Below are 21,603 nucleotides of genomic sequence, written 5' to 3'. Positions count from 1 at the left end.
GAAGCTTCTCATGAATGAAGTGGCATCTTTATTGCCTATGGAGTTATAAAATTAGGATAAATGCAGCCCTTTCCTCCTTGTAGTCATGAAGGCAACATTTAATATGCCTTGAGACCCATTTCCTGAAAGTATGAGTTACAATGTTTCAATCGGGCCTATCTCCAAATATTTTCCCATTGTCTGTGTTCCTCTTTCCAAAGTGTCAAGGTATTTAACACTTCATTTTGCTTTGTCTGGAAGAGTAAAGAAGATTCTCCATAGACTCTGCAAGGAAAGATGAACTACGCATTGTTGGCATGCCCAGTTGAGCCTAAATCCTTCCATAATTTCATTCTTCATCCTTGTGAGAAGCCTGTCCAAACTATAACAGAAATGTGTTCCCATACACTCCCTTTCTCTCCCGTTGGCTGGTCTTGCAGAGAGGAAGCATTTCCCATGATGATTTTGAATATTCAGAGCCACTAAGGGGGAATGTTGTGGTTTTAAACCCGGCTGGGAGGCAAACACTGCACAGCCACTCGCTCACCCTCCCACTCCCAGGGAGGGGGGAGAGACTTAAAGGGGTAAAGGGAAAAGGAACTCGTGAGTTGAGATAAGAACCATAAGAACTAACCTACAATTAAATTGAAAATAATAATGATAATAATGATAATAGTAGTATATACAAATGAGTGATACATAGGGCAGTTGCTCACCAGCCAATGACCAATGCTGAGCCCATTCCTGGCTAACGATCGTGGTGCAGAGAAAGTCCCAAAAACACAATCCCAGAAAAGAGATAAGAGCCTGAGCATCCAAGAGAGCAAGATGACCCCGAGGTGACCCAGAGAGAGAGATAACTTCCAGACAGATCATCATCTACATACTGGGTATGATGTGCGTGATATGGAATAGACCATTGGCCAATTTGGGTCTCAGTCCTAAACCTAAGGTCAAATCCTAGGCTAGTAACTGGAGCTGTGCTCCCTCCCAGCTTCTCCTGCACTTGCAGACACTGGCACAGCAGAGAAGCTTAAAAGCCCTTGACTGTCCTGGCAGGAACTATAAACATCAGTATGTTATCAGCTGCCTTCTCAGCAGAAATCCAAAACACAGCCTCTTACTAGCTACTGTGAAGAAAGTTAACTCTGTCCCATCCAAAACCATGACAGAGACACAGCTGGGCACAGAGCATCCCTTTCACCCCAGGAGCCTCTCTCCTTCCCTGGCTCTTTATTATACCCCTTCTGCTTCCTTTACCCTCAGGAAGCCAGATGTTTTTAAAGAAGAAGGGACACAGACCTTCCAGAACACTGCGGAGACAGGCCTACCAGATTGGTGAGCACTATTTTTAAAACACTTGGGACATTGAGGCACATGCATGCTCACAGACAGGCTTGACTAGATGTCTGTCAGTGCAGAGCTTGGAGCACGGGTTCTACCAGTGGTTGCCATGCAGAAGCAAGTGGTGTTTTATTCTGTCCATTAAATAACACTGCCTTGTCAGTTAAGTTCTTAGGCACCAGTGCACTGGAGACATACATGTCTCCACAATATTGATAACATTAAAATTCTGTTAATACCAAGAATGTTTACATTACTCATCAGTAGCAGCAAACATCTTTATCTAATAAGGCTTTTCCCTTTTAAAAATAGAGCAAATTAGGAAGAAACCTACTTGAAGGTACTACAACTCTAGTACAAGTCTAGGGAAGTCAGTTATGACTCTTCAGTCATATACCTGCATACTTGTTTTTCCATTACCACGCTGATCTTCTCTAAAGCAGGCTAACTGGAATGTTCATGAAATCTATAAACTATCCACTACGGTTTTTTTCCAAAATATATGTACAATTATATACTAAGTCTTATTTAGGGGGATGGCTTAATAATATAGATTAGTTTCCAGAATTTACCTCCTATCACAGGCAGACCAAAGGGGCAGGAGTGATAACAGAAACCTGTCATTTTCTCCATTAACAAACAGAAAAAATAGTTTCTATAGTTCGATTCTTTTACAATTTAAAAATGGGCAGAAAAGTAATGAAAACCCTATCGAAGGCTAATACCTGAAAACTTCAGTCACATAAGGATCCTTACTGAGGTTAATGGGCCTGTTTTTATAACAAAAGGTTGGAGGATTGAGTTATATCTTACCATTCACTTTGCATACCAGCAAAACAAGTTTCTGTACTCATTACAGAATCAATCTGTCATATCCTTAGCCTTCGAAAGACTTGTTCTTGTTTAGCAATTGTTTTTTCACGCTGAAGCCAGGTTGTCATAAATCTAGGTTTTCCTAATTAAATTGACTAAAGAGATCAACCCACTAGAGTCTTATGCTATACTCCACACATCCCAAAAATCTTAACTGCAATTAGCTTACAAGAACCTGAGTCTTTAAAACATTTTAGATTAATGTGAAGAACATTATATAGACTGTCTATCAGAAATTGCTTAGAAGCTGGAATTTGCCAGCAGGTGATCAATTTGAAATACCTCGTACAAGTCTGTTCACATATCATTGCTAACAGCCTACATCTAGAGGGCACATTAAATGGGCCTTTGGGCTCTTCTAAGAGCAAGCACCAACAAAAAGCAGCCCCTAGAATAAAGCCTTACTACCCAAAGCATGAGCAATAAGAAAATGCTCTCCCAGAGCAGGAGAAAATGCAATGGGCATTTTCTTACACTAAAAACATCTTTTTGTGCTTGAAAGAATATAGTCCAGTATAGTAGAGACAAATGAACTTCTAGTTTCTTCCATTGACTAAGAGCTGTCAAAAAATGGACTTGTTGGTCTCAAACAGGGTAAGTTTCTCTTTCTGTTCCTTCTCTTCACTTATTTCTAATAAACTGTAGTTTACTCTTCTTGGAGAATTTGTATTATCATAGAATCATTAAGGTTGGAAAAGACCTTAAGGTCTTAGTAAATAAAAATCAATGTCATATTTCACTTGACATTTTCTAAAAAATAACTGTTTAAAGACATAGCTGATGACAGGAAATTTTAAAAGGTCTTTTTATATTCTCTCTGACCTGTGGCTTCCAAGTCATTTTTCTTCTGGAGAGAGACATTTTTCCAAGTGAATAAGTTATGATTCTGTAACAGGCAGAGCTTTACAAAGGAAAACCTTCATTTTGAGGCATTGCCTTTAGGGACTGCATTTCCACTTGGCATAGATATATCCGTACTGTAGTTCAATAGCTGTTACACCAGTTTACAGGGGGTATGAATCTACTTAAAATTCGCTTAAATTTATTTTAAATTTACTCTTATTTAAAATTGAAGCTAAAGCAAAATGAAAAGGTAAGAAATTCCGTGAAAACAATACCATCTCACCATGTGCCGGGTTTTGTAATACTATTTGCTTTATATAAGCAACTGGCACTAATTACATCAATCATAATGTTTTACTTTCAGACAATTCTCATATTTCATGAGTGCTCTGAAAATTGGTAGAACCATGTTTACCCTTCAGACTCACCAGTGCACTGTCATCTTTACTGATGAGCTCAGCAATGTCTTTGGCATTGATTATTGTATCGTGTGCTGTAATCTTCAGTCATATTATTTCAACCCAGCGACAACTGTTGAATATTTTCCACTCCAAAAGTGAAAACTTTTTATTGAGTCCATATAGATTCACTTCCTTCTTAAGAAGGAAGATAGCAGCTATTATCTTTACCAATGAAATCCCATCCAACTTCTTGGAAAAACTAAAGGATTTCTGATAAGTATTGGGATAAGGTTCATTGTCCTCAGCCAGCAAAATAGCCAGGGATAATTTATTAATTAATGCAAACCAGCAGTTCTCAGGCTGCTTCTTACATTCAGTGGACACCCACTAGCCTGGATTTAGAGTGGACAGAGTGCTCACAGGTTAGTACAATGGCACAGCACCTGAAGACGGCTGTTATCAAAGCTTTGGTCCTGTTTTTTCAGTATGGATGACAAGAAACACTACAATTCCCAAGCAAATGCTTGCAGATGAATGTACACAAGCAGCAGACGGGACCCAGCCATCAGCAGTGTCATGCCTTCATGTAGGAATGTGCTCCACAGCATGTGACCACCTGGCTTCTATAACATGGGACCTCGTCCTGTTGCACTCCCATGGCTGTCTCTTTTTCTGACCTGTCTGGTCTTTTGTCATTCTGGCATATATATGAGTGGGAGCCTTCTGTTTATTAAAATAGTGGAGTAAAATATGTTATCATCCAGATAAAAAGTTGAAGGCATTAGGCAGATCTCATGGTAACTTCAGCAAGAAAGTTGAAGACCTCTAATCAAAGTTTCTTTGAGTTCGTAAATGTAAACACAAAAAAGATTACTCTGCAAAACAGCATTCTGATTTGCAGCAGCATCAACTAAAGGAGCAGCAAAAAGTAACGAAGACAGATACTTTTATGTTGCTATCAGATAGACAAAACTTACATAGTCATGTTGAACAAGCCAAAAGCTACTGTAATTATTCCAGCTTTCCTCACAAGCTGGCCTATATTCTCAGGGAAAACATATTGCATCTGTTCAAAGTGATCCAGGGAAATACCACAGAAGGTAGAAGGAAGAAACATTATGAGAACATGATGAAATACACTGGAGAATTTTGAAACAAATAGAGTTTCAGAAGAGTGCCCATATGTTCCTACATACATCATCAATATCGGATCTTCTTCTGCTTTAGAAAACCATACTAGTCAAAACACAGAATTCCTGTTACATTCAATTATTCATTCATTGAAATACATTGAAATACATTAATCGAATTACATTCAATATTACATTCTACAGAAGTTCGGTTTTAGTTGGCTAAACCTAATATGGGTTCTGTTCCCTATTCTGCATCCTGCAAACTACTGATATGCAAAATATTCCTCTTGGCCAACAGGTGAGAAGTGGGTGACAGACTTTGTCTTCGTGCTTAGCTGCATTCATCTATTCATTTTTAAATCTGTCACCTCATCTGAATGAGCACAAGAAGAAAAATGAGTTAATCATAAAGGATCAAATCCATATCCCATTTTTCCTCAAACAGAAATGTCATTGAGCTTGATGAGATCTCTGTCTGAGTACAATAAGTACAGTCTCTTGGTTTTTTGATGGAAGTTTTACTTAGATAAATTCTTTGTTGTTTTGGAGATCTTCATTTTTTTCTGATGTAGAATTAAGAAGCTTGATTGGGGTCTTTGCCTACAAGGGGAATCTCTAGCAGGTCCTTGTGCCTTTGTTAAATCTTTTCTTCTTCTGGGAAATCCATTTAGCAGAAAAGAGACCTCATAAGATGCAAAACTAGCACAAACCACTGTTCACAGTTTGTGTGTGCACAGCAAGAATGTGCTAAGCTCAGGGTACCTGCAGATGGCACATAACTTTTTGAAGTTTACAGTCAACTCGTGTCATTTACAGGAGCAGCTGGTCTACTTTGGTCTTTAGTGTGATTAGTAGGATCATTGCTAGCACTTCAGTTTTCACTATGTGTCCAGAAATCTGTAGTTCTTCTGAATCTATAAGGAGTTGTGTCTGAAGGGGTAATTATTTCAGCATATAATTGAAATGCCTGAGATGCTTTCAAATGAAATAAAACAGTAAGCAAGAAGGGTTACCCAGCTCTGCTTTTGAACTCACAGCAGACACTGGTGCATGCATATCTTTCTGTATCCGTGTCCAATATATCTGTAAAGCATGCAAGTTTAAGGTGCTAACTGAGATGGTTTGCAGGCACAAATTTAGCAAGTACAGGTTTCCAGAAGACCTGGGTTTAAAAAACCCTGGGCTGATGCATAGAAGAGTACAATAATCACAAGTGTTTCTATTAGTCACCCAACAGTAACAGCTGTATATGGCAATGCACAACAAGGACTGGAAATGACTGGCAGGTAATGAGGTTAATTTGAATGAATGAGACTACTGTGGCAATGGCTTGATAAGTCAGTCCCAACTAAATGTTCTGGTTCAATTTTACAGGGATCACTCATTTTACTGCAGAGTGGTAGGTGATGCAAATCACCATGTGTTGTTATTTGTTTTCTAAATTAAATTATAAAACTGAGCAGTTTAATTGCACATATCAAACTGCTGGTGTTAAGGGTTGTATCACAGAAAAGGCTGACAGATTTATAATTAATGACAGTGAAGCACAACAACAGGATCAACAGAAGTGAATTAACAGATGTTGATTCCTATTTGAAAGAGAAAATTACAGTATAATTTAGGGTACTTCAAAATGGCATTTAAAACACAGAGAATTATTTGGTCGTGACTGTACTGAAGCTATTTCTTTTGAGAGAGATAAAGGAAAAATCTTCGTGGTTGATGTCTATTTTAATGAGGCTTGCATCATTTTTTTGTTCAAGCTCTTAAGCTCCTGTGTATCTTTTCAGTTCAGAGACAGCTCAGTCATCAAGTGCTGCATAACAGTTTTCTACAAACTAGCTTTGATAATGAGAATTTTTCATTAATCCAGAAGGTGCTCCTATTCTGGTATACTGCCATCTGGCAAGCCCTCTCCTCAAATTAATGAAATCAAGTGGCATGTCAGCTGCAACGTCATGCATCTGCTAACTATATTCTACACATTCTGCTGCCACTATACAACAGATACCCTCCAGCTAATTTCCAGATTATACAGCTCATTCCGTTCCACAAAACTGGATAAAAAGGGTCAGGAAATTGAGGTAGTAAAACAAATACTCTGTTTATCAGACTGTCAAAATTAGCAGAGAATATAAAGATATGCTTGAAAGTGCATGGACTCTTTATGCAAAGCATTATGTCTGCAGCTTCAAAAATCTATGTACAATCACCTGATATTTGTGCAGACACAATCTGCTGTAGATGGTGATTTCTGCTGTTGAGAGAAAGTTTGGATATGTGCTTACTTGTCTATATGAATAGTTTCATAAACTGTATGTAGTCCTCACAGAAAAAGTTTTCTTAGTTGGATTTACAAAATTTCCTGGGATGTGATCTGAAACATACATTTTTTTTAATCAATTGCAGCATATTAGAAAAGCAGACGTTCTTTTTGTGCACAATGTCACTCTGACTTTGAAAATCACCAAATAAAAATCACCAAATGAAAGAGAATAGTTTTGCCATCTGGAAATGAGACTTCCCATCAAAATCTACTTTACATTGATTAAGGTATTCACCATTATATTTCAGCACCTGTTACAGTTCTGTCCATGAAAGAAAAAAATCCAATAGCATTTTCACAAGACATTTTAAAGGATTTATAATAGAAAATTAGACCATTAGTCTAACTAATCCAGTATCCTGCCCCCAGCAATGGCCAGGGCTTCAGAATATAGCTTCTAATTTGTACCTGCTCAGACAGTGGGTGTTATTTCTCAGCTTCATGTTGATTTGTCACAGGCCTTTTAGAACAATCTTGTCCTTTTATGCTCAGATGCCAAAGTTTTGTCTATTATTTCAGAAGTTAATAGTCGTCAATTATTTATTCCCTTTCCATGTCAATCCAAAGAAGCTGCTCATTGTTATGCAACAAATGCAACAAGAAGTAGTATCTTGTTGTCTTATTTTATCAAATATATGTTAATATGCAAATGGAATGATAACTCTCTGCATTAAATCCACTAAAGGCAAGGAAAATGTTTGCCAAAGTGTTGACTGAAGATTACAGAAGGTGACTGTACATTAGGACATAACATGCCTTACCTAATTGCAGAGTAATGGAACTACCAGCCTCAAGTAGGATAGAAAGTTAGACAGGCCTGAGAGAGAAAAAGAAATGTGGCAAATATGGCAAAAAGAGAGAAGCCTTCTGTAAAGGCAGGGGAGAAAATTCTGTGAGAGTTTCCTCGCTTCAGAATAAAAAACAAACTAGCATAATCATTCAGTTTATTACAATAAAATTTCTGTCACATCTTTCATTTTGGAAGAATTCAATGCATTTTGCAACAATCTAAAGAGGATATGCAGTGCTATTGGTTGGATAAAGTTCTAGTGGTAGAATTTTTAATTTCTTGCATTATAAAGATGGTAAAGAAAGGGATCTATTATACAGGTCATTCTTCTGGAAATGCCAAGAAAAAAATGCACCAAGTCCAGTAGTCTTCAACTTGGTACATGACATGTAATAAAAAAACTGTTTGATGAACTACTCCAGTGGTATGCTACCCTCATAAACAAAGGTGTCAGCTGAGCCCTCACGTGGTTTGAGTTTGGGTTTATTTTGGGTTTTCGGTTTTTTTTTTCCTTTAGTAAGTAATTATATATACACACAGACATATATATATTCAGTATATAAGTAGGAACACTTCAGTGCTATTTAGCAACAGTTAAATATAGACTCATTTGCTTTTTACTGTTCCTGCCATTATTCTCAAACCACAAGCAAAAGCAAGCACATTTCATAATCCAGAATTAGCATGTCCTCAGACAGGTGGTCTTGCTACCTGCAAATAACCTTTAAATAATTAATCAAGATAAAATGAAACAGCCTGGAGCAAGCTCCAGATAAGGTCCTCAGCTGCATCACAACCTAATGAGAAAAATATACTGAAAGCTGTCTTAGCCTAATAATAGTGGCATCAGTGTCTGACTGTCCTCAAGCTTCAGGAGGCCTATATCGACCTGCATAATGAATACGTGTTCCTTGCTGCATTCCAGTCTGCACCCTCATTGGCAAGGATTAAGGGATACTTAGATCTTGAGAGACCTTTCCTATTACAATGTTAAGCAAAATCTTATTACATACAGATTACTACTTAGACCATCAATATGAAACAGTTGGTTCTGAAGAAGACACTGACAGCAGCCAACAACAGACTTGCTTCTTTCATCTTCACAACTAGTGAAGACTTGTACTTGGTTTTGGATAAAATGATCCTGAGATTTCAGAAGGGACAGCTGAGAAAATGTCTCTGTTTCCTAAAGAACAAAGACGGAGATGCTTGTGCTTGAGTCTGTATGTTTTATATTTTCTCCCAAAGAAAAAAGAATTCAGCCCTTCATTATAGGCCACTTAGAGTATCAAAGACAGCCAGTACTCTAAAACAACTTGCCACTTAACACCTTACAAAAATCACAGAGGCATGCCACAATATCTGCACTATTTCCTGTAAAAAAGTAGTAGTGTGTCATTATGCCTGATTGATTACAGCCTACCCTGTGGCACCAGCACTCTGCCCTTCTTTGTTGCCTACCTCTTACAAAGCAGTATGACTCTGAAGAGTGGATGTAACCCAACACAAATAGGAAAGTTATGCAGGAGAGCCACACTGTGTGATGCCAAAGAAGATGCTGCATCAGTCACTGGAAATGGCGGAGAAAGGGTCTGGAGTCTTTCTACCTGTAATGCGGAACCAGGGTAGAGGACACTTGAGGGCTCTCTGGTGGATAGATGAGGAGTGTGCAGGATTGCTGTGCTTGAGATACCAGTGAGGGAATGCAGTCTTTCCTGTGTTACATACAGTGTATTGCACACAGCACCAAGTAATGCTAACTCCTCCTTAGGTTGTATTTACTTCACTCAGCTATGGGCAAAGAGAGAATAGTCAGAGGAAAGCATTTTTCTTTCTGAGAGCTTTTGAAACACACAAATGCAAAGTATGCATTTAATATAATGTAAATCCTTTTGGATTCCTTTGGTCTTGTGTAGGTTGTATTACCAAGTTTCTCCACTGCATGCTTTCAAGCTCTGTATTACAACCAGTACTGCTGTTAGATGGATAATGGCTACTTCGAAGTTTCCAATTTAGATCTTAAAAAAAAAAAGAAAAAAAGAGTTAAGACACCAAAACTGAAGTATACTCAGCTTCTATCCTTCACCTTCACAGTGATACTCTGTATGGAGGAACATCACTCTCCCCTTACACTGTTTCTCATGAAGGTAAACAGATACTTGAACAGGATGGATTATGTTTTTCAAGGTGAAGTAGATGTACAGCTGGCTACGCTGCAGAGTTCTCTGATGGAAAGGATAAACAAAGGATTTACTCCCACTTTTCACTGATGGGAGTTTGAAGTGGAGCCTTACCCCCATTTTTGCACACTTCAAATAAGCTAGATGGGAAGGACTGCAGCCTGTTTTGTGGCCAGCAATTTTCTTGTGGCACGTCCCTTTCTCTAGCCCTGTCAGTTCATATAAATCATAATTTGTATTGCTACCTACTGTGCAGATTACATACTTTTAGACTCTTGTATTAGTGTTCTTCAGTGCCGGCCTAAAGTATCCCACTGCTCCTGTTGCAAAGCTCTTAGACAGAAAGGTGCCAAACGATGTGGCGTTCACTTAATGAGATTGCAGTTCTTGACTTGAATAAAACAGTGTGGAGTCTTAAGAAGGAAAAGGTCTTCTATTATTCCAGAGCTGTATCTCTTTCATAACAGACATGTGTGTATACATCTGTATGTGTGCACACAGACATTAATTACACTACAGTTCGTAATAGTTCCGTGCCACTAATCTGCTTGCCTGTTCTTTTCTGTAGCCCAGATGATTTACTGAATGCACTGAATGAGGGTATCAGCCGTGCTGATGTGATCATTACATCAGGAGGTGTATCTATGGGGGAAAAGGTATGCTAAATTTAAGTATGACTTGCTACAATATATATAAGAATTTCAAGCCAGAGTCTGTCGTCAGCGCTTCTACCTTTGTATTAATGTTTCTTAAAAAGGGATCTTACTTTTTTTGGAACACTTAAATGTGAATTAAGAAAATAGTTTTCAATGCTATCCTCATTCCCTTTGTTCTTATTATTGCACTATAGCAGACACAGTACAATAGGGAAGATTTTAGTTTTTGATGTGAGTGATTTGCAAATGTGTTTTTATTTAAGGAATTGTTTATGTAGTTATGAGGAGGAAGGTGGTTGGTTAATAGCACATGAAGGCAACAGACTTCTTTTTATTCTTAGAGCAGGTAGAATGTAGATAGAATAAAGCTACTTTGAAAGTACTTCGAAAAGCAACCTGCGTATATAAATAGCTCTGTCTTACTCAGCAGATCTGTTTCCTGAATATGCCAAAGCTATATCTGTTAAAAAAAAAGTTTTATCACATTTTGCGCCTGATAGTCCTACAGAGGCAATACATATGAGACACAGTGAGCTGATATATTTGCCTTTTGAATCATTAACAGAATTGTTGATTGAGTTCCTGTTGGTAATCCCTGTGCCAAAACCATCAAAGAAAATAGGGATACACAGATGCTGGTGGGGCGTAGATGAACCTGCAGGACATTTATTAATCATGACTTATGCGAAGGAAAACTCAGATTACTTTTTGATCCCAGGCTGAATCTGTGAGTTTGGCAGGTAAAAGAAACATCTCTCCTTTTATAACTAACAGATACTAAAGACAGTCATTAGGAGATGACAAACCTGAGTGCTGTTTTTGTCACTTGTCTGAGTAGAAATCATATTGTTGGATACATCATGAAAACTGATAACTAGTTAAGCCAGGTCCCATTACTTTCAATCTCATTATTGTCCTCAGTATTCCAGTATAGGAAAATAATAAAGGACAAGTGCTGATCTTTAAATTGGGAACGTGGCGCCATAGTGCAGACGCAGGAACACTAGGAAGTGACTGGACTGCTGAATGGTCTTACAGGCATTTATGCATTCTGGATAATTTCCTCCCAGTCTGAATTTGAGGCAACAGCACAAAGTCAATAGGCTCTATATTCCGGTGATATTGAGCCCTCTGATACTGAGCTTTCAATAGTTTTAATGAAATAACTCTGGACATCCAGAAATTAAATAGAAAGTTAAAACAGGGTTAATGTAATCAATAATTGAGAATTCATACCTGTCTGAAAAAAGTTGCTGCTTTCCAACTATTTGGAGACACACACAGACACACGCAGACACACAGGTACACACACAGGCACACACACGCATGCAATGGGAAAACTGCAAGGAAGCTTCAGATTTACTGCTTCCAAAGTCTCTCTTCACAGATGACTGTTATGACCTGTGTCTTTAATCTCACTAAACATAACAGACCGAATACTACATCTTTGAGCACAGCAATTTTCAATAAAGACTAAACAAGTAATTCAGTTTAATAACTGGATCGATTGTGTTTATGCAAAATCATTTAACTTGAACTAATGCACAAGCCACCCACAGTTTTTCCTTTCTAAGGACTGTTAAACCCAACCACTGTGAATTAGACCATGTCCCCAAGAAATTACAGTAATTACAGTATCCTGGAAAACTATGATTTCTACAGTACAGTATGGATTTCAAAAGTACTAGGAGCTCTTTACTGCTAGATAGCTTCCATGTCAAAAGTTGAATAAGTTGATGATTTTAAGTCTTAACTGTGAACCATAAAGGCTTTTTTCCATCTTTGACATAAAAAATGTTTTCCTAGTAAGTATTTGTGGGGTCCTCTAAGATTCTGATGCTGCAGCTTTCTTTTAAGAAAATATATTACTATGTCCTTGTGGAGTCAAGTTTGGCACCTAAAATGAGTCTGTTCTTCACCTCTTCTTTTTGAAAATGTTTTCTTTCAAATACTGGAAATGCGGAAATCCTCCCCACCCCTACCGCCCCAGACTGTAGCACTTTCAGGATATGAAAAGTCTTTCATCTTCACTTGATATTAATTGATTGCTTTGAATGCTTAGATGATGTAAGCCACTTTGATGTTACTTAATCGATTTTCTTTTTTGAATTTAAACAGGACTATCTTAAACAGGTGCTGGATATTGATCTTCATGCACAGATTCACTTTGGCAGAGTTTTTATGAAACCAGGGTAAGAAATCTTTATAATTAGGCAGCACAGATGGAGGCTATATTTGGCCAAATATCCTGTATAAATGCTTCAGTAGATATGAATTTTCCAAATACACTATAAAGTACGTGGTAAATATATATGGGAAAATAAGCAAAATCAGTCCTATTCAGATTAGTCAACATCTTTATGGGTGAAATTAACTGGAACAGAGAGATTACTTTTTATTAGTAAAAGATATTTCTCTGATAACTGTTGCAAATCAGATTTGGGGATTGGGGAAAAACCAGCATGGTATAAACATGGCCACAGCCTTCACTGTGATCACAGAGCTCAGATATTGACATTGTTATGAAGTAACTGGGAAATGCAAGGACATTTAACTGCTGGTTTGCTTAATGAGTGTCTCATTTCACTTCAAAATTTGCGTAAATCGTATTCCTAAGTCATATTCCTATAAACAAGCAATTTCTTGAGAGAGGTGGAATGACAACTAATTTACAAAGTTTTATCTAATCGGCATATTGAACAGAGTAATTTTAAAGTAAATACAATCTTTTATGCATTTGGTTTGCCTCAGAAAACTGTTTCAGCATTGCTTTCCTTTGCTGTAGCACTGCTAATTAATGAGTCTGGAAGTGTGCTTTGTGGGAAAATGAAAACTACCTGTGTTGAAAATAGAGAGTTCCCTTTCACAGTGCAGTTACAGAAAGACGTCTGCCGCTCTGCCTCGCTAACCACAGAGCACAGTTTGTTTGCAGGCTGGGTTGGCACGGTCCAGTAACACAAGGCCAAGTGCCACTTTGAGGAATGATTCCCTCTGGCCCATAACTGTTTCCAGGGAGCAGAGCAGAAAGTGAGTGTTTGCTGTGAAAACAGACAAAGACTTTCACTGTCTCTGCATACAAACCAGTAAAGAACCGCATGTGGGTTTGGTGCTTGTGCTGCTGCTGCTACCACCTCCCTTCCATAAAAGGAACAAGTGAGCCAAAAGCATGTTTCTTTGCAGTCTGGATGTACCCCAGGCATGGGAATAGCTCACTGTTTCTGTCACACTGCTACAACTAATGTGGGGAAGTCCTAAAAGTGTGATCTGTACTCCAGCCTCTTGCTGACAAGAATGGATAACTGCTTTAGAGAATTCAGAATATTAAATTCTGTTTCTGACTTATCTGAAAGTGAAGGCAACTCTTTCTTCTGGTGATCCCTCTGTAGAATTGTACTAGACAGAAAAGCTTTAAGAAATCCTTTTTTCCCCAAACATCCATTTTCATTTTAGGCCATAAGAAAGATATTTCTTACTGCTACTAAAGCATTTGGTAATCTAATCTTACTGAGAATGTAAACACTCTCATTTTCATTGGCAAATACTGTGTCTTAGTTTTTATTAAGTCTGTCTTAAAAGGCCTTGGATATGAATTGTGATTACTATATTGGGAAAAATTCCCTTGATTAAGTTCCAAGAACGATGCCAGAATTTGCTTTGTATGCCTGTATTTTGATGTGCTACATGACTACAGAGTGATCCCTGGGATTTACCATTCCTCAACTTGATCTTAAAGCTGACGAGCTAATGTAAGGTTGTATCTTATCTAGCAGCACTGCCAGAAGAAAGTACTGAAAGACTTTACCAATGATGGTGTTGAAATAGCATAGGAGAATTCAGAGTTTCCTATAAATATGAATTAGCAATTAGATGTTTTTCTACCTCAGTTTGTACACTGGTTATAAGATTTGGAGGTCTGGCATGTAGTTGCCATTATGTTAGAGACATTTTAAAACAGAAACTTCAAACACCAACTTCCCCTGCTAAAACAGGACGTTGATTAGTCCTAACAGATACAAAACTATGTAGTAATGGTCAAAGTGGCAAATCTCCAAAGCTGCTGCTGGTCAGCAACTATCATCTGCTGCCCAGGTGATAGTTTTTAGCTCAACGAACTAAGCTTAATAATTGCTCCTATGACGTACCATTTCTAGTGTTTAAAAGGATTATATCAACATAGGTATGTAGAAAACATTTTTTAATAGATGAGTCCCTTTTCTTTGCCAGTCACATTCTTGAGCCATCACATTACTGTCCTATTTATATAACTGTAATAGCCCTGATAACCAGTCACCGAAGATCATCAGGAGCAGCTCTGAAAGGCAGAGAGTGCTCTTTACTGATAGACCTAGGTCTTACCTGACTGCAGCTCTCCGTGTGTATCTGAATTTGTTCATCCACAAACTAGCTTGCATTTGCGGTTCTGAAATACTGTGCCATTGTCACTACTGCTGTAGACACTGGAGTAAGGGAAATTACAGTCACTAATTTTACAAAAAATTTTGAGAGCCTTATATGAAAAAAAAAATACGTCTCTGTAACTGCATAATTTCAGTATTACTTCTTTGTTAATTGGCTTCTAACAATGAAGACAGGATTTAGATTTTTGATTACTAGTTCATCTGGTCTTAGACATTTCCTCACAAGACGCAAAATCGTCTACTTAAAACTTCATAGCTGAATACCAAGAAAAATTAATTGTTTTGTTATCACAAAGAGAGTTATACCCCCACTATGAGCAGCAGGTGCTAATGAACTGCTGAGAGATCCTGTTCTGTTTTCTTTTCCAAATGTTTTAAATAGTATAATAATGTTCAGTCAAAGTCTAGTGGAGATATTAAATAGCGTTCCTTTTTCATAGCCTGCCAACCACTTTTGCAACTCTGGATATTGATGGCGTAAGAAAAATAATCTTTGCGCTCCCAGGTAAGATGTTTTGTGGATTACTTTTGTTGCTGTGCGTAGATGACAGACATGAAACAGAATAGTGATGATTCACAGCACTGTGTCTGGTGTTGGCATCCCCAAGGAAAGTACCTGTAAGGTTTTCCCAGAAATTTCCAGAAGAGACAGACTTATAGGGATATACTAAGGAGTTCTTTCATGTTCCTATTGGAATTTGCTGATGTACAGGCCTAAAGATTTCTTCCATCCAACAATTTGCATGGGTTTTGTAAGTGGTGCTGTGCGGGGGTGGGTTTTTCCTACAGCTCCTTCCACCTTCACAGTAAATATTCTGTGTGTGTAAGTCAGTGCATCCACTGTGAAAGTATTTAAAATGGAGACAAAAACGAGGGAGTGCCAAGAGACATGTCACAGAAATTTTTTTTTTTATCATGACTGTACCGTGGAACCAAAAGAGGGCAGCATCACTTCATCTCCTGCATGCTGTGTTGCCTTGGGAGATCCCGGCATTCAAAATAAACATTTCCTTAGGGATCTGGCTAAAAATCTCTATCCTTCTAAATCAGGAGGAATTTATTTTATTCTTATTGCTCTGTCTTTGCATGGATTTCTGACTCCACAAGGAATCCTGTTCTTGATAAGCTGTTGGTTTTCAAAGGTATCTCTAGTGCTTTTTCTCTCTCTTGTTTTAGTTGCTGCAGTACATTTTCTTCCAGGGGAGAGATCAGTGGAGCATCTGTCTGATCATAGTATTTATTTTAGAACTGTCATCTAGGGAAGTCCAGATGTGTAAGACAAGTGGTGTTTGACAGACATTGGTCACAGACCCCTTTTGTGCGTCAACAAAAAATTTATAAATCAATAGAATTCTCCTCAGATTTTGTACTAAAGCATTTTGCCACTCTGTTGGGGAATTCAAAGTTATTTTTCCATAGGTCCTGGAAACCTTAATCATGAATCAAAAGGTCTGTCAGCTAGGACCTATGCCTGTGCACAATAAACCCTGCCCCGGCCCCAGACAAGTCTAGGCAACAGAGGAACAGAGGCAAAGGGAGAAACATGGGGCAGTTCTGGTCAGAGCAGGATTTCAGCTCACCAGCAGCCAGAGTGTAGCTTTCAACAGGTGTGCTGGCCACGTGCCACTCCAGTCGTGAATGAAACGTTCCCTGTACATAGCATGAAAAGCTCTTTAGAGATATAAAACTGTGAGCTCGCTTGCAGCATTTCACTGAGTAAATCAAGAGGGAGTCACCACCAACTGTTCTTTGTCCTACAGGCAACCCTGTGTCAGCTGTTGTCACCTGCAATCTCTTTGTTGTTCCCGCACTGAGGAAAATGCAGGGTATCCTGGATCCTCGGCCCACCATCATCAAAGCCAGGGTAAGAAGCTTGTCCTCTATTTAAAATTTTTCTCAAGATGTTGAAGCACATCTCTTTGGGCTCTGAAAGGCTGTCTTGTTTGGAGAATCTGAGCCCTAGCCTAATTCTGGCAAGTTTAAGGAAGTTCACGCAAAACAGAGGTACATCCTCAATCTCTATTAATTGTAATATTTAGCCACATAATTTCTAAGAGTTAGTTGGCCATCTCATGGAGCAAGATATACAGATGCAGAGGCAGCCGTTTGCCAATCAGGGAAGAAGCACACTTCCCTCTTTAAAAAAAACATTTGTTTTAGCCTGTGGCAAAAAAATGCAGAGTAATCTGTGAATACCTAAAGAGTTGGATAGTTCTGTATTAGCAATAGAAAATACAAACTTTAAAGCCTTTCTGTTCTTATTTGTATAAGTAACCCACATTACCCCCACCCTAAGCAATAGAAACCCCTTAAACTATTAATTTCACTCTTATAATAAATCATGGATATTGTAACTCTGTTTAATAGATATTCAAGGCATGTTATTGTAACGTATTATTCTTCTATTTTTGATTCAAATAAAGTACCAAGGAACACATTACCTTTTATAGTTTTCCTAGTGTTCTTGGCTATGCATTTTTCTTTTACTGTTTATCTCGTGTCTCTCTTTCAGACTTCCTCAGGCATCCAGATTTTTATCTCACAGCTAAAATATTCTAAAACAGAGAGCAGTTTGTAGTGACTATCACTTTTCCATTAATTTTCCAATGTGTTCCATTGAATTTCATAGTGAGCCATCCCCTGTATGTCTTTTCATTTCAAAGATTGGCCATTTCCCTTTTGTCAGAGCTAGCAGTATTTTGAATGCGAATAAAATTTTTATCTTTATGCAGTGTAATCCAGAGACTTGAAACTATAAAGCTGTTTTCCAGAGAAATACTATCTTTAAACTCCTAGTAAAGGAATAGCTTTGGAATACTCCACTTAATGCATGCAGACTCCCTCGTACACTTTGATATTATAACATCACAGTTCCCTTACATACGGCAGTCTCTACCCCCTACAGCTTTTGATCTTGCAGTAAACACCATCTGACCTCAAAATGCAAGTTTTTAAACAGCCTATTTTTAAGGAAAAAACACTGAGCAGATTGTTCCATTATCTTAGACAGTGCGATCTGAATGCATGACATTTTCATCCTTTCTTTGCTTCTTCTACAGTTATCATGTGATGTAAAATTGGACCCCCGCCCAGAATATCATCGGTGCATACTGACTTGGCATCACCAAGAACCACTACCTTGGGCACAGAGTACAGGTTAGTGCCCAGTCACACAGACTCGCACAGGTCCTTGCCTTCCTACAGTTATGTCTAAAGTACCAGGTGTGTGCATGTGTTTATTCATATAACCTTCCTTGTGCAGACCAATTCGCTGACATACTTGTGCACGTGCATACATGTACATTAGTATAAAATTGAGCCATTATATGACTTACCAACTGAAGCATTAAAACTTCCTTTATCTGAATAACCTGCCTTTACACACACACACTACACCTGTATGCTTGCACATGTGCACACATTCAATTTTTGTAAACATCCACCCATTCTTACTTGCACTCACAGGCACGTTTGCTTAGTTTTGCTCTTGTGCATGTAATAAACAAGCACAAGCTGGGGCCTAGGTAGGAACAATACAAATAAAAGTGTGATTCTAGCTGAACTGGAAAAGTAGAAGAGATAGCAGAGGCTATATATGTTCTCTTAAAGCAAACTAAGATTTTTAATAGTCATGTCTGCTGCCCAGAGATACTTCTGGATACTCAGCCACAGTTGAGGTAAATACTATATATGAATACTTTTTTAGCTGTATAATGCTAGAAGACCGACTCTGCAAGTTTCTCAAGAGATTCAGGTCCTTAAACCACTTCCTATCTTTTTTTCTACATCCAATTTGTTCAATACAAAGCATGATATACAAGTATCCACAGGGAAAACATTAGCTCAAATGCATCTTAGTGTTTTCTCAGTGAAGGTTCTTACCATTGAGTCCCAGAATCACACAGCCTCTGACATATTTCCAGGTGTAAGTCAAGATATTGCGTACATCTATAATGCTGTGCTTGGTTTAACTCTTGTTTTGTTGTGCACACTTCTTTCCTTACGCAAGCAGACTGTCTGGAATGATTTCTCTGTCAATCTGGAAGTTTGAAAACCAAGAAACTAAAGGGCATGACTTTTTATTCCATTATCATTTCTTGTCAGTGTTACCAATATGATACTGTTTATCTTCAGGACATGTTGTAAAGCTCAGTGTCCCAGAGAAACTCACTTTTGAGGTGGTGTATGTTGTGGATTTACACAGCCGGCCACCATAATAGGGTCTGACCCTAGGATCCTCCTGAAAAATGTAAAGTCCAAGTGAAGGTTTCCAATTCCTATTTTATTACTTCTCAGGTTATAGCTTGAGGTGGGTGCCTCTGGAGAGGGACCCCTACCCCAGATTTCGCCCTCCAGTTATACGTGTACCACCCAGCACCTGATCCCCAAGTCCTGTCACTTAATTCTTGTCAGTGGTCTCTTCATTTCTTGATTTCCTACCGGTTTTCTTTGTCACTGGGCTGGCCTTCTTTTGAAGTTACCCCATTCTCTTGGAATTATTTCCTTGGTCTTTATCTTCTTCGTTCTGTTTGCATCTACCAGATTCAGCTGGTTCCGTGTTAGCAGCATTAGTTTTATCAAAAAGTTTACTCTCCATCAGCTCTTGAGGCCTAAGGCTTCAACTACTTTAGCTACTAGTGAGATCCCAGCTGTATGAATAAGTTAGCAACTTGAACATCTTTGTAAGAACAGCTTGTTTCCTGCATGGTGTGTTGCAGCATTTGAAACTAACTGAAAACTTAACTGAAATTTTTCTCTCTCTCTCCTGTAGGGAATCAGATGAGCAGTCGTCTGATGAGTATGCGCAGTGCCAATGGACTGTTGATGCTACCTCCAAAGACAGAGCAGTATGTGGAGCTTCACAAGGGGGAGGTGGTGGATGTCATGGTCATTGGAAGGCTATGATGTCACCAGCAAGAGCGAAGCTTTGATGCATGTCCACATATCATTGACTGTATCCTGTAATATGCAACGGCACAGCTAGTTTTTCTGATTTGGATAAAAGTTGATCAGTATAGTCAACATCTTGAATTATATTTCAAATGGAATTTAAATAAATACCTTTTAAAAAAAACTTTAAAAGAAATCTTAACAAAGAAATTTATTCTGATTATATCAAAGCAACTTTTTCCTTTCCTTGCAATTGCTTTGTGTGTTCAATGCTAGTTCTAATAGCGGTAGCTTTTAGTAGACAGCAGTAGGTGCCTGCAGAACTTGTGTTTTTTCTCATCTTTAAGATACAACTACTTATGCTCTTAAAACAAGGCTGTCTGCTTATTTATACTAGCGTAGACAACACTTGGATTTCCCTTATTAGTATGCTTCATAACCGCTTCACAGAGAGCTTCTGCTTGTTCTTTATCTTGTATCTCGTGTTGATGTGCACAGTGCCAAAAGCAGAGTGGCTGCACTGGGAACCCAACGAAGCCCCGAGGTTTTCTCACCTTGCTGCGCGTTCAGGGATCTCTCTTGTCCCAGCAGCCACCCAGCTCAGTACTCTTGGGCAGTAACTGGATACCTTTTCTTTCAACAAACAAAAAAATTGCTTCCTTAAGTGCTGACAGCCTTTTTAACCAATACATTTAAAAATGTACAGAACTAAAAACTAAAAAAAATCAAAGACTGATCTTGTACAGATATTAGTGTTACCAGCATTCGTGTGGAAATTAAATGAGCAAAGAAATAAAACTAATGTTAAACAACTCTGTACCATAACATTTTCTGTAATGATATTGAAACTTAAATGAATAAAAAAAATCCTCAGTCATTATTTAAAATTTCACCTGTTTAGCCTTGTTATTTGAACCAAAACAACAGTGGTTTAAGAGGGTATTTGGGGTGGGGGAACAGGACAGGAAGGAATGGAAAATAGTATCTGGATTCTGGGACCTTCTCTCATGTACAGTATCACTAGTAAACTGAAAATCCAGAGTGAGTTCTCTCTTACTCATCTCCCAAGGGACAAAATGGAAGCAGTGTTTGGGGGCTGGAGAATACTTTTTTCCATCTAAATTGCATAGCAGTTCCAAACAGCCCTTGTGCTGCACTGTGTGGAATTTGATAGAGCATTCATACTTTTTTTTTTTTTCATTAAATTCTCTTTTTGATACTGCAACTATTCGGCCCTCACCAGATCATGTATTTTGGTGATTTCACATTTCATCTGGGATTAAGACCATAGCAGTGCCCTACAGCACCTTGCTTCTTGGAGTTCACGGGTAAAATGCTATCCCATCAACTCCATTCATGAAGCCAGAACATTCATCTATAGTATTTTTTGAAGACTTAGTCAGGGAGTATACAGAAAACTGCATTTAAGTCCTGACTGCCACAGTGGGCCAAAGCTATAGTTCCATAATAACCACAGAGGGCATCCCTGAGGCTGGTTTTAAAGCCAACCTTTGTTTGCTGGGCAACAGCCTGAACGCTCCCTGCAGAGGCCATTGCAAAGGTTGAAGGCAGGTGGGCGTACACCATGTTCAAAGGCACTCCAGGGGGTGATCTTTCAGTAAAAGAGTAACACCGCTTGCTAATTTTTTATTTCTTTGTTCTGGACTACATGTCCACATTTGTCATCTCTCTATGTAGCAGGAGGATGCTACAAAATTAATTAATGCCTGTATTTACTGTACCAATATTGTAAACCACAGAAGAAGGAAG

The 21,603-nt window shown here is 38.4% G+C and overlaps 1 protein-coding gene across 1 annotated transcript in view; it reads left to right on the top strand.

Annotated features, from left to right (window-relative positions):
- The window catches only part of GPHN (gephyrin), a gene marked incomplete at its 5' end in the record, with an annotated part of 118,185 nt that extends 97,465 nt beyond the window's left edge, over positions 1-20,720 (top strand). The window contains 6 exons of the mRNA XM_010083843.1: positions 10,438-10,525; positions 12,644-12,717; positions 15,384-15,448; positions 16,704-16,807; positions 18,003-18,099; positions 19,715-20,720. Of these exons, the coding sequence (XP_010082145.1) occupies positions 10,438-10,525; positions 12,644-12,717; positions 15,384-15,448; positions 16,704-16,807; positions 18,003-18,099; positions 19,715-19,848 (562 nt within the window). The remainder of the gene's footprint in view (positions 1-10,437; positions 10,526-12,643; positions 12,718-15,383; positions 15,449-16,703; positions 16,808-18,002; positions 18,100-19,714) is intronic.
- Between the last annotated feature and the right edge of the window lie 883 nt (positions 20,721-21,603).

This window comes from Pterocles gutturalis, unplaced genomic scaffold, assembly GCF_000699245.1.
Source record: "Pterocles gutturalis isolate BGI_N339 unplaced genomic scaffold, ASM69924v1 scaffold10900, whole genome shotgun sequence".
NCBI lineage: Eukaryota > Metazoa > Chordata > Aves > Pterocliformes > Pteroclidae > Pterocles > Pterocles gutturalis.
Note: the sequence above shows the minus strand (reverse complement) of the source record. Positions and strands in the feature narration are given on the sequence as shown.